The 13399-nt window shown below is 44.5% G+C and overlaps 1 protein-coding gene across 1 annotated transcript; it reads right to left on the reverse strand.

The window, feature by feature from the left end:
- Positions 1–8273: 8273 nt before the first annotated feature.
- LOC132383717 (probable G-protein coupled receptor 139) lies at positions 8274–9071 on the reverse strand. The gene has a single exon (XM_059954906.1). It carries the CDS (start codon positions 9069–9071, stop codon positions 8274–8276), a length of 798 nt encoding a protein of 265 aa, XP_059810889.1.
- Positions 9072–13399: the final 4328 nt, after the last annotated feature.

Raw genomic sequence — 13399 nt, forward strand, 5'->3', positions numbered from 1 at the left:
CTCTGTCCACCGGAGACAGGGAGTTTTCAACACGAGGAAAACACAGATCTGCATGAACAAGTTTCTGGATGAACAGATTCGGCTCAGTAAAACACCAACACCATACATCAAGGAGATGGACATGTCGAAACCAAATAGGGTCCTGCGGGGACTTCTGCAAAATCAGTCAGGTGGGGAGTTGCAGATACATCCCTGGCATAAGCCTGAAGCTACCCCCCCACCCATTTGCACCGCCCCCACACCCCTACCAGCAAGACACACACACCACACTCTGCAGAAATAGTCAGGAGCTCTCTGTAACGAAAATAAACTGTAAAAAGCAAGTCCTTCACGAATGGGACACACATTTACTGTGTATAACTTAACGCGATATCCAGTCAATACTCTGACCTGCACACAGTCGGCACTTCAGTGCAAAGTTACAACCGAGGGTAGGAATACGTGAAGCACTGACACTAGACTGTAATTCACTGTTAGGAGCAATCACCTTCCCCCCGCTGGTATATTTCCGGATTTACAGGCGAGAGCTCATGAAGCGGAACGTCTGACAGACCTCAAATTCACTAAAAGGCATACTACAAGTCTCCACATGAGATGTACGTGTATTAAACCCGGTCAAATATATGGCGTTTGCGATTCAGGATGGATTGAAGGCGATCGTACTTCCGATAAAAGAGAGCTGGAATAATTTTTGCAGCTGGAGAGATGTAATTTGTGGAGTGCCACAGGGATCATTCATGGCCTCCTCTACGGCACAGAGAACAGGTTGCATTGTTCATACAATGTTGCATTGAGGTGTAAGTTATGAATACGGAACGTAACACACGCAAAAAGCTGGAACTATTCCGCAGCTTCAGACAGGATCTATGGAGAGACATAAGTAGTAAATGTTCCGGCCGGAACCTGCATCTGGATGATCCAGCCCTGGTGCAGGTTTCACCCCATGTATTTAAGGAAAATGAAGGTACAATACCGGTGATCCTTCAGAGGAACTCAACTATGTTCTAGGGTCTGGAGTGCTTCAGTGTCTGGGAGTACTATGTTGGCTGGAGTTAGGGACTTGTGCTTTACCTCAGTATCGTCACCCATGCCAAACGGGTCAAATAGTGGAGGCCAGACTAGAATGGTCCACCTGTCCTCCAGGGTTGGGAGTTCAGCTCAGCTGAATGAACCATGACCTGTAAAAATTAGGAAAAAAGAGATGAAGAATCCTTCTTTCCCTGTGTGCGACCGAGGTCAGACAGAGATGGAGGACCGTAATTGCTTCTATAAGCGACAGCAGCATAATAGGCGGTAAGTTATAACTTTGCTGGGCAGGTACTGGGGACATCACAAATAATAACTAGAGACACGTGAACAGGAAGGAGACAGTGCATGGAAGGACATAGATTCAACATACAGGCTGCAGCGACTTATTTTCATTTCCTTAGGACCCCATTCGAGCCCCACGGAAGCCCTTTTACCTTATTGATCTAACCTTGATATCTTAGCCTCTGATATTATGCCTCTTAGTCCTCACACAATGGCACCTGCTCGCGACCATATCTATGACTCTCATAATCTTACAGAATAGGATCAGGCATTTTCCTCAGCCTTCACTTTCTCTAGAGAAAACAAGTCAGCATACTCAATGTAACATCGAAACACAGAAACATAGAAAACGTACAGCACAAAACAGGCCCTTTGGCCCACAAAGCTGTGTCGAACATGTCTCTAAGCTTTGCACATAGTCCTCTATTTTTCTAAGCTCCGTGTAGCCATCCAAGAGTCTCTTAAAATACCCTATTGAATCCACCCCCACCACCGCCGCCAGCAGCCAATTGCACGCACTCACACCACTCTGTGTAAAACATTTACCCCTCACATCTCCTCTGTACCTAATTCCAACCACCTAAAAACTGTGCCCTCTCGTGCTAGCCATCTCAGCCCTGTGGAAAAGCCTCTGACTATCCACACGATCAATGCCTCTCATTATCTTGTACACCTCTATCCAGTCACCTCTCATCCTCCGTCGCTCCAAGGAGAAAAGGCCGAGTTCACTCAATCTGTTCTCATAAGGCATGCTCCCCCATTCAGGCACCATCCTTGTAAATCTCCTCTGCACCCTTTCTATGTTTTCCACGTCCTTCCTGCAATGAGGCGAACAGAATTGAGCACAGTGCTACAATTGTGGTCTTACCAGAGTTCTACATAGCGGCAACATTACCTCTTGGCTCTTAAACTCAATCCCACGATTGCCGAAGACCAATGGACCGTATGCCTTCTTAATCTCAGAGTCAACCTGCGTAGCAGCCTTGAGCGTCATATGGACTCAGACCCCAAGATCCCTCTGATCCTTCACACTGTCAAGAGTTTTAACTTCTGCGAGTCCTCCACACTATCGACAACACACTTAAACTTTGTGTCATCAGCAAATTTTCTAACCCAACCCTCCACTTCCTCATCCAGATCATTTATAAAATCACAAAGAGTAGGGGTCCCAGAACAGATCCCTGAGGCACACCACTGGTCACCGGCCTCCATGCAAGATATGACCCGTATATTACAATTCTGTGCCTTCTGTGGGCAAGCCAGTTCTGGATCCACAAAGCAATATCCCCTTTGATCCCATGCCTCCTTACTTTCTCAATAAGCCTTGCATGGGGTACTTTATCAATGCCTTGCTAAAATCCATATACACTACATCCACGGCTCTACCTTCATCAATGTGCTTAGTCACATCCTCAAAAATTAAATCAGGCTCGTAAGACACGACCTGCCTTTGACAAAGCCATGCTGAATATTCCTAGTCATATTAAGCCTCTCCATATGTTCATCAATCCTGCCTCTCGGGATCTCCTCCATCAACTTACTAACCACTGAAGTAAGACTCACTGGTCTATAATTTCCTGGGCTATCTCTTCTCCCTTTCTTCAATATAGTAAGAACATTCTAATCCTCTGGAACCTCTCCCGTCCCTGCTGATGATGCATAAATCATCTCCATAGGCTCAGCAATCTCCGCCTTCGCCTCCACAGTAGCCCGGGGTACATCTCGTCCGAGTCCGGTGACTTATACAACTTGATGCTTTCCAAAGCTCCACCACATCCGCTTTCTTAATATCCGCATGTTCAAGCTTTTTCAATCTGTTGCAAGTCGTCACTATTATCAGCGAAAGCCTTTTCCATAGTGAATACTGAAGTGAAGTTTTCATTAAGTACCGCTGCTGTTTCTTCCGGCTCCATACACACTTTCCCACTGTCACATTTGATAGGTCCTATTCTTTCACGTCTTATCCTCTTGCTCTTCACGTACTTGTAGAATGTCTTGGGGTTTTCTTTAATCCTGCCTGCCAAGGCCATCTCATGGCCCCTTCTGGCTCCCCTAATTTCCTTCTTAAGCTACCTATGAGGAAGAGGAGGAAATTCCACTTTAAGAAATGTTAATCTACAAGATTAACAAGGAGGGAACTGTGGAAGAAAAATAGTAAGACATTGTGACAAACGTTAATGGGTTAATGACCTTCTTCCGATATGTGAATTCAAAGTCTGTAATCATTTATTTGCTACTAATGTACACTGTGTGACTGAAATGTGCTTTGTCGACGGGATGGGAAATTAATTACGTCTCTGCTTCCTTGTTCTAAGAATCATCACAGGTCTGCGCTTGGGAAAGCCTGATACACAGTCCGGAGAACTAACACTTAAAAAGTGCATAACCGCTCAAGACACATAGTGCAACTTTGCTGTGCTAACGAGTTTTAGTTGAAGATCCCTCCTTTTTCAGATTTAAGTGCTTCTTGTCACGTACACCTGGGGTGTAACACTTCGTTTAGCAGAGCTGCGGAGCTCCGCTTTAGGTATTTCAATGGAGAAATCTTGTCTGAGAAATACTTTGGAATTCCTGAGGTAATAGCAAGCAGGATAGAGAGGCGAATCAATGGATGTTGTTCATTTCAGTTTTCACAAGGCGGCACCCCTGCGGCTGCTTGACAAATAGGACTCTACGGGTTTACAGGAAAAGTACGAACACGGATAAAATATTGGCTGATTGGCAGAAGGCAATGAGAGAAAATACATTGGGCGTTTTCTGCTTGGCTGCCTGTCACTACTATCTGCCACAGAGATCGAGATTGGACCGTTTCATTTCAACTTTATGTCTTAATTTGGATGAAGGAGTCGATGAATTTTTGGTCAAGTTTGCGGATGATACAATGATAGGTGAGGGGCAGTCAGTGCCGAAACGAGCCGTCTGTAGAAAGACTTAAACAGATTAAGAGTATGGACAGACAAGTGCTAGATGGAATACAGTGTAAGGAAATGTATGATTATGCACATTGGTGGAATGATAGACTGCAGACTATTTTCTAATTCCTGGAAATATATTGTTCCCCATCGGTTTCAGCTTCAAACGTTCCCTTTGCTGCAGGTCGTACATTCCGCAGAATAATCTGTCAGCTGTCCGCTGTACCCGCACGTCAGTGCACATATTCACCTACCAAATCATTCTTTTCTTATTCTCACTCAGTGCCAATTCCGCGGTCACTCCGACTCTCCTGGAATATCGTCCCATTCAACAGTTATATCTGAAGTTTTATATGTATTGAGGGGCACAGCCACAGGTGTATTCTGCACTGGTTATGCATCACCCTTCTTTCTTCAGACAGTCAGCCAGCTTCCAGTCTTTTGCAAGCTAGTGGTAACTAACTCCCTATCGTTCCAATCTATCATCACCTCTTTCTCCCATGCAAGTTGAAGATTAACGAGCTACAGCCCGAGTTCCTTAATACATTATCTCAGGAACTGCAGCTCGGTGCACCTTTGGCAAATGTTTTGTCATAGAGTTTGGAAGTCTTCCAGATTGCCCACGTTCCACATAGAGTATAGAACATTGCCCGACGAGCCATTTTCACGAGACTACTATGCCCGAACAGACATGGAATGGGTAATTAAGAACAAAATGAGAAATGTGCCAGATTGTTTACCTCACTCAGCTTTGTTAAGCCAAAGCCACTTCTAACACTGACACACTCAAAAGAATGGCCACTCAGATGGCATTTAAGTTATTTTCATTCGCATGTTTTCATGATCCATCTCGGTGATTAGTTGCAGCCCAACTGCGAGCAACTGCTCCGAAGTTCTGCCTTTGAAACCTTGATTGCGAAACTGACTGCTATTGTAGAGGGTCCACAAGCGAATCATCCGGAGAATGATGTGATTACCATATGAGCAGTGTTTCATTACTCTGGATCTGCATTCGCCGGAATTTCGAAGAATGAGAGGTGATCTTAATTAAACCTATCGAATATTCAAAGGTCTACATAGAGTATGTGTAGAGGAGATTTCCTATGGTGCCGGAGTCGAATACCAGAGGGCACTGCCTCAGAATAGACGGCTGACCTTTCAGAACATGAGGAAGGACAAAATTCGGCAGCTAGCGAATAGTGAATCATCTGTAATATTCATTGCAACAGGGAGCTGTACAGGCCAAGTCACTGGACATATTTACGGTGGAAGTTCATAGATTCCTGATAAATGAGGCTGGGTAAAAGTTACGGGGGAAAGGCAGCATAGTGGGTTTGCGATGGATGAAGTGGTAAAGCATATTTGATGAGCTTCATGCCCATTTCCTTGCTAATGCTATAAGGAAGACAATGCAGGAAACCTCAGGACTCACGCAACCAGGTTCAGAAACAGTTATTATCCCTCAAACATCAGGCTCCTAATCCAGAGGAGATATCGTCTCTCAACTTCATTCACTCCATCATTTAACGGCTTCCATAGACAATGGACTCACTTTCAAGGACTCTTCATCTTCATCCAGTGTGTGTGTGTGTGTGTGTGTGTGTGTGTGTGTGTGTGTGTGTGTGTGTGTGTGTGTGTGTGTGTGTGTGTGTGTGTGTGAGTGTGTGTGTGTGTGTGTGTGTGTCTGTGTGTGTGTGTGTGTGTCTGTGTGTGTCTGTGTGTGTTTGTGTGTGTGTGTCTGTGTGTGTGTGTCTGTGTGTGCGTGTCTGTGTGTGTGTGTGTGTGTGTCTGTGTGTCTGTGTGTGTGTGTGTGTGTGTGTGTGTGTGTGTGTGTGTGTGTATGTTTGTGTGTGCGTGTGTGTGTGTTTGTGCGAGTGTGTGTGTGTGTCTGTGTGTGTGTGTGTGTGTGTGCGTCCGTGTGTGTGTGTGTCTGTGTGTGTGTGTGTGTGTGTGTGTCTGTGTGTGTGTGTCTGTGTGTGTGTCTGTGTGTGTGTGTGTCTGTGTGTGTGTGTCTGTGTCTGTGTGTCTGTGTGTGTGTGTCTGTGTGTGTGTGTGCGTGTGTGTGTCTGTGCGTGTGTGTGTCTGTGTGTGTGTGTGTGTGTGTGTGTCTGTGTGTGTGTGTCTGTGTGTGTCTGTGTGTGTGTGTGTCTGTGTCTGTGTGTCTGTGTGTGTGTGTGTGTGTGTGTGTGTGCGTGTGTGTGTCTGTGCGTGTGTGTGTGTCTGTGTGTGTGTGTTTGTGTGTGTGTGTGTGTGAGTGCGTGTGTGTGTGTTTGTGTCTGTGTGTGTGTGTGTCTGTGTGTGTGTGTGTGTGTGTGTCTGTGTCTGTGTGTTTGTGTGTGTGTGTGTCTGTATCTGTGTGTCTGTGTGTGTGTGTGTTTGTGTCTGTGTGTGTGTGTGTCTGTGTGTGTGTGTGTGTGTGTGTGTGTCTGTGTCTGTGTGTGTGTGTGTGTGTCTGTGTGTGTGTGTGTGTCTGTGTGTGTGTGTCTGTGTGTGTGTGTCTGTGTGTGTGTGTCTGTGTGTGGGACCGATTGCTGGGACCGATTTTTTGTACGTTATATGTCAATGATTTGGATGATGGAATTGACGGCTTTGTTGGAATGTTTGCAGACGATATGTAGACATATGATGGGACAGGTAGTTTAGAGGAAGTAGAAAGGCTGCAGATGCACAAACAGATTAAGAGAATAGGCAAAGAAATGACAGGTTTAATATAGTTCGGGGAAATGTACGGTCATGGTCTCAGGCAGATGAAATGAAGGGGTTAACATTACTAAATTGAGAGAAAATATTAAAAATGAAACAAAGGCGCAAATAGACTCCGGAATCTTATTGCAGTATTCCCTGAAGGCTAACTTGCAGGCTGAGTCTGCAAGCAAATGCATTCATCTCATCAGCACTAGAAAAAAATAAAAGCAACCATGTCATGTTGAGACGTTGTAATGTACTGGCGAGGCCTCGCGGAGAATTGTGAACAACTTTGGACTCCTTAGCTAAGAATGAATGTGCAGAAACTGGAGCAAGTTCAAAGCAGATTCAGAAAAATGATTCCGGAAGTGAATGGCTTGCCAAATGAAAAGCTTTTGACGATCCTCCGGGTGCATTCACGGTTCACTGAAATTCAGAATAGTCAGGATGCGAGGGGTGTCTAATTGAAACACATCCAGTGTCGAATGGCGAAAGACGTTCATGCAGATGTTCTGGAGAGGATGGTTCCAATGGTGCGAGAGTCTGTACATTTAAAAGGGAGGCTGATAGATTCTAGGATTGTCAGGGCATGAATAATACAGTGAGACGGCAGCAGATTGGGGCCAAGAGGAAAATTGCTTCAGCCATAATGAAATGCCAGAAGAGAGTCGATGAGCCAATATCAGCCTAATTATGCGCCTATATCTTATCGTCTTATGGCCTCGTGAATAGGCTCAAAGGAGCACACTTCTACCGTTAATTACCAAAACGTAACAGCAGAGGAGAATATCGCATTAACTTACATCAAAGGCATCAGTATTCCATAAATGCAGTGACAAAGCCTTTGTTGATCTCCTCACTGGAAAGCATAAAATAACCTTGCTACTATTCTATTCACAACCATTCCGGTACGAACATGTTACTGTGAGGTGTCTAACAATCAAGTAATTCTATAATTATTATATTGATGCTACCGTGTGATGCTGACATGCAGAGGTAGTAAAATGAAACAGAAAAGTAATCAAACAGGGGCAAAATGATAATCTTTGAGAAATGCAACGATTTATTTTGATATATTAGATGGGCTTACAATAACATGCGGAGATCTTGTCTACAGTGTGTTGACTGAATGAATTAGAACGATTCCTTTTCATGTATTTGGATACCTTGTAATAAAACACAGCTGACTGAAATTTCATGATATCTTAGTCAATAATTCCTCCGGGAAGATTAATACCTGTGGCTTAATCGCCGCTAATCCGTTGTGCAGTGAGATTCCGCGAGAGTGGCCGCTTGAAGCTCAAATAAAATAAACTTCCAAATTACTGGCTTGAAGTTGCAGGAAGGCAAACTGGAGTTTGCATTTTATTTGCAAATCTCCACCGCTGGGTCAAACAGGTACTTTAATCCATTCTTCAGCTGCTCCCTGAATTTTCTCTGTGTCAGCCCATAGATACAGGTGTTGGTGCACATACTGAGAGAAGAAAACATGAAACCACATTGCTGCAGAATAAAGGTCGGTTTGCTGAAATATCTGTCTGTATAGGTGTAGTTCTGCGGCTGCCAGTTCATAGAATGTGCGACGTAGGGCATCCAAAATAATATAAAATTGGCAGAAAGAGAGAACAACAGGATCATTGAATTCCTCCGGTTTGCCAGTTCTGGATCTTTCTGATATTCACTGTTCTTACGAAGTTCCCGGCGAACTCTATTTGTCTCCATAATCCGTTTGATGGTTGAAACATTAAAGAGCAGAATTAAACAAATTGGTATTAACGGTGTTCTGATGCTGTCAAATACCTCGTAGGCTCTCCAAAGGGGTGACGTGATGTATTCAGCCGTGGGGACACAACGCCATCGATCCACTGCAAAGTAAATTGGAACGGCCCAGGCACAACACGCTGCACTCACTGTTGCGATCACCACAGCTGCTGTTCTCTCGGTGCAATATCGGTTCCGCAGTTTCTCACAGCAAATGGCGACGCAGCGGTCGAAAGTGAAAGCAACCGTCAACCAAACAGAACAGTCCCTTGTTGCGATATTCAGGACAACAAGCACCGAACACGTCGGAGTTACGAGCAAGAATTTAGCAAACAAATAGATATAATTTGTCTTCTCTAATATAATCACAACGATGACCACCATCAGATCGGCTACCGCCATGGCCACCAGGTAGAGAGTGATGCATTTGGACAGTCCGCATTTCCCTCGGGACAGGATCACAATCGCCGTTACATTAACTGAAATTAGTTATTTAAAATCATTAATCACTATCAGTTGCGGCAGAATAATTATTGCGACTTTATCTACAAAGTGTGTATATTCGTCGATCGGGCCATTTTCTGGATTCTCGGCCAGGCTAGCGCCCACCTGCGGTGCTCGAGATGGGATACGGATGTCCCGATCAGGCTGCACAAGTTAGATCTCGCTAGCTTCACATCCTGAAGTTAACCATCAGAAAGTCGTAGGCTGAGAGCGGCCTCAGGCGTCCTCGGGCCCTCAACAGCTCTCCATAATCGGATGACGGCACAGGTAACGGAGAGATTGATTTTTATTTTATACTCGAGAATCTAATTATAGTTCCTTAGAAGAGTTTATTTAATGGCTTCCACTTAGAATGAAATTATGTAAAAACTGTCTTGACAAATAGGTCATGAATGCATTTCATCAATATGAATTTTAAAATAATGCTCGGACATTATGATCCAGACGTTCAAAAAATAGTTTGTTGGGTAGTTAATCATCTGCGTGAAGTGCATAAAGAAGAGCAGCATGCTGGTCAGAGGTGGGGAAAAAACGGATCAGCCATGATTGAATGGCGGAACAGACACGATGGACCAGATGGCCTTATTCTGCTACTGTGTCTGATGGTTTTACAAGGAAAGTGCAAAGTGAAGCACCTAACGAACGCCATGATTGTTGTCAAAGACAGTAATACCATAAGACATAGGTGCAGAATTGAGCTATTTGGCCCATCTAGTCTCCTCTGCCTTTACATCAAGGGAGATCCATTTTCCTCCTAGCCCCAATCACATGCCTTCCCCCCATTATCCGTCCATGCCCTGACTGATCAAGAATCTGCCCGTCTCCGCCTTAAATATACTGTTCCAGCAAGTTCTGCATATTCACTGCTCTCCGGATGACGAAAACCCTCATCTGCTTTTCAAAGGAAACTCTTCTATCCTGTGGCTGTGTTCTCGCGTCTCAGATTCTCCCACTACCGGAAACATCCTCTTCACACCCACTCTATCAAGTCCCATCACCACCTAAAAGTTTCAATTAGGTCAGCCCCCCATCTGAATTCGAGTGAGTACAGGCCCAAAACCATAAAACGCTACTCAGATGACAAGCCCTTCAAAGCTGGAAACCTTCTTTCTGAACATTCTTTGAAACCTCATCACTTTCAGCACAAACGTTCTGGGATAAGGGAACCATCGCTGCTCACAATACCCCGAGTGGGCCCTCACCAGTGCTGTATAAAGTCTCAACATTGCCTCCTTCCTTTTACTTTCTAGTCAGTCGCTTTGAGTGCGGACCTCGTATTTGCCTTCCTCGCCACAGACTCAGCCGCAAATTAACTTTTAAGAAATCTGCACATGTATTCCCAACAGCCTTTGCGTCTCATATTATCCACTTTCTCCACATTTAGGAAACTGGCAACCCTTTTATTTCTTCAACTAAATTCGTGACCGTACACATCAGGACACTATATTCTATCTGCCACTTCTTTGCCCATTTCCTCATGTTCTGATGTGCTTCTGTGACCTCTCTACTTTCTCAAAACTATCTGCCCCTCCAGCTATTTTCGCATTTTGAGCAAACACTGCAACAAATCCATCAATTCCATCAACCAATTCATTGACATATAACGCAAACCGAATCCCTATCAACACTGGCTCCTCGGGCACAAAACTAATCACCAGAAAAGGCTCGTTTTATCGGCACTTTCTGCATGCTGATGCTCAGCCGCTACTTTATTCATTCCAGGGTCTTCCCTGGAACACCACGAGCTTGCAGCCTGTTAAGCAGCATCATGCATGGCACCTTTTCAACGGCATTCTGAAAATCCATGCATTCAACATCTACCAATCCTCTTTTGTGTATTGCAACATATTTGTGAGGCGAGAGTGCCATTTACTTTGCCTCTCTCGCTTCCTGAAGAATGGACAGACATTTGCAATTTTTCAGTCGTCCCAAAACATTCCAGAATCTAGTAATCCTTGAAAGGTCGTAACTAATCCCGCCACAATTTCTTCATCCACTTCTGTCAGAACATCGGGGTGTACAGCTTCCGGTCGAGCTGTCCCAACTACATTTAGACCTTTCGGTTCACCAAGTTTCTTCTCCCAAACAATTTTAACTTCACAAATTTCTTGACCACTGACATACTGGAACTTCAAGGATAATTTGGAGGCAGGTGCAAAATACAAATTCAGTTCATCCACTATTTCCTCCTCCCTCCTTCCCCATTTCCTACCCTCCATCATCGTTATATAGCTGACTTTAGAGTCTCCTTCTCTAATTGGATCATAATCGCCTCTGGGTTATTTTACCTTAAGTTCTCTTATAAAACCCTTCTCATTGCATAACACCCAAGCCAGAAGATTTGATCCTCAAGTGGGCTTAACCACAAACTGTTCTCCAAAGCCACCTAGTAGACCTTCTCAAAAATCTCCCTTTTGGAACCCAGCATCAGCCCGATTTTCTCATTCGACCTGCATGTTGAAATCCTATTGCCTGTTGTAACGTTGCACATTTGGCGTGCATTTTCCATATCCTTAATACTGTATATACATCCTTACCACTGTTCGGGGATCCGGTTATAACTCCCATCACGGTATGTTTACTCCTGCTGTCCCCTTGCTGGATCCAGTATGTCCCAACACCATCCGACCCTTCGTCCCATCTTTCTAATGATTTGATTGGATTTTCAATCCAATCAAACCGACAGAACAATGCCTCCTATTCTGCCATCCTGCGTGTCTTTTCGATACAACGTGTATCCTTGGATATTAAGCTCGCAGCTCTTAACACATTTCAGCCATTATTCATTGATGACTAAGACAAAATGCATAATAATCGATAACTGTGCCGCAAGTCCGTCTACCTTATTCCGTATACTGCGCACTTTCAAATACAGCGCCCTCCATCCTGCCGTCTCACTTTTCGACTTTTGTCCTCTTTTGCTTTACAAACTATCCTTTTGATTGCAGTTTTGACCCAGTTCACTCTCTGCCTGCTAGGTGTCCCTCTACACATTTCCTCTGTTTGCAAACGAACTAACACATCTTCAGCACTGTCACTGTCGTTCCCAACCCCTTGCTAAATTAGCGTAAACCCACCCGAACAACAATAGCCAACCCGCCCGCAAGCATATGGGACGTCTTCAGGTTGAGGTGTAAACTGTTCCTTTTGTACATGCCAGAAGTGATTACAATGATGCATAAATATGAGCACATGTCTACTGCAATATTTCCTCCGCTAAGTGTTCATCGACCGAATCAGCCTAATTCTTAACCTTACTGGTACGTCGCACAGGCAGCAATTCAGAGATTACCCCCATGAAATTCATGTCTCTCAGTCTTTGACCAAGCTCCCTAAAATCTTTCTACAGTCCCTCCTCACCTTGTCCACCAATATCATTGGCACCAATATGTACCAGCACTTCGCTGCGTACCCTCGCCCTTGTGAGAGCCATTGAACAGATCCGAAACATCCCAGATCCTGGCACCAGGGAGGCAACCTCAGTGCGTATCTATGCGCCCACGGCACCTCCTCTGTGTTCCTCCGACTAAGGGATCTTCATTCAACACTGCAGTCCTCTTCAACACTCTCCTTTTCTCAGCCACAGCACCAGAGATACTGTCACTCTGACCTACAGTAATATCTACAGTTGTTTCATTATTCTTGAGGGTAACTGCCACAGCTGTACCCTGTACCGGTTTTGCATTTGCCCTTCCTTCTCCTGACCGTCTCCCAGTTACCTGTTTCTTGCAGTCCAGGTGTAACTACCTCCCGATAGCTCCTGTATATCGCCTCCTCATTCTGTCGTCTGAGTCGAAGGCCATCGAACAGAATGGGGCACACATTATACCCCTCCCTTCAGCAGACAGTCTTGCTCTAAAGTGCAGAATAATGGAGTACTGGCCACAGTCACTGGTTTGAAAACAAACTTATTCTTGTTTGCAGAGACATAGGTAAATAATTGACAGACAGGCTACTCATTAAACTTAAATTTCATTTTCATGACAGCGTTTCCTCCGCTATCAGAAAGGACCCATGAGAAAGAGACATGCCTGTTGATTCAACATCAAATGGCAGATACAAGGTAAATTATCGGCCGTATTCATTTTCACGGTGCGTGGGGAGGACGCCACATATTTATGTCATTTAATTGCAATTATATATCGGCGTGAAACTATATTCCCATTTCTTTCTTTCACTAAATAACGCTGATAAAACTATCTATTACGTAGCACCTGAAACCTGAA

The sequence above is a fragment of the Hypanus sabinus genome, chromosome 31 (genome assembly GCF_030144855.1).
Source record: "Hypanus sabinus isolate sHypSab1 chromosome 31, sHypSab1.hap1, whole genome shotgun sequence".
Taxonomy (NCBI): Eukaryota; Metazoa; Chordata; class Chondrichthyes; order Myliobatiformes; family Dasyatidae; genus Hypanus; species Hypanus sabinus.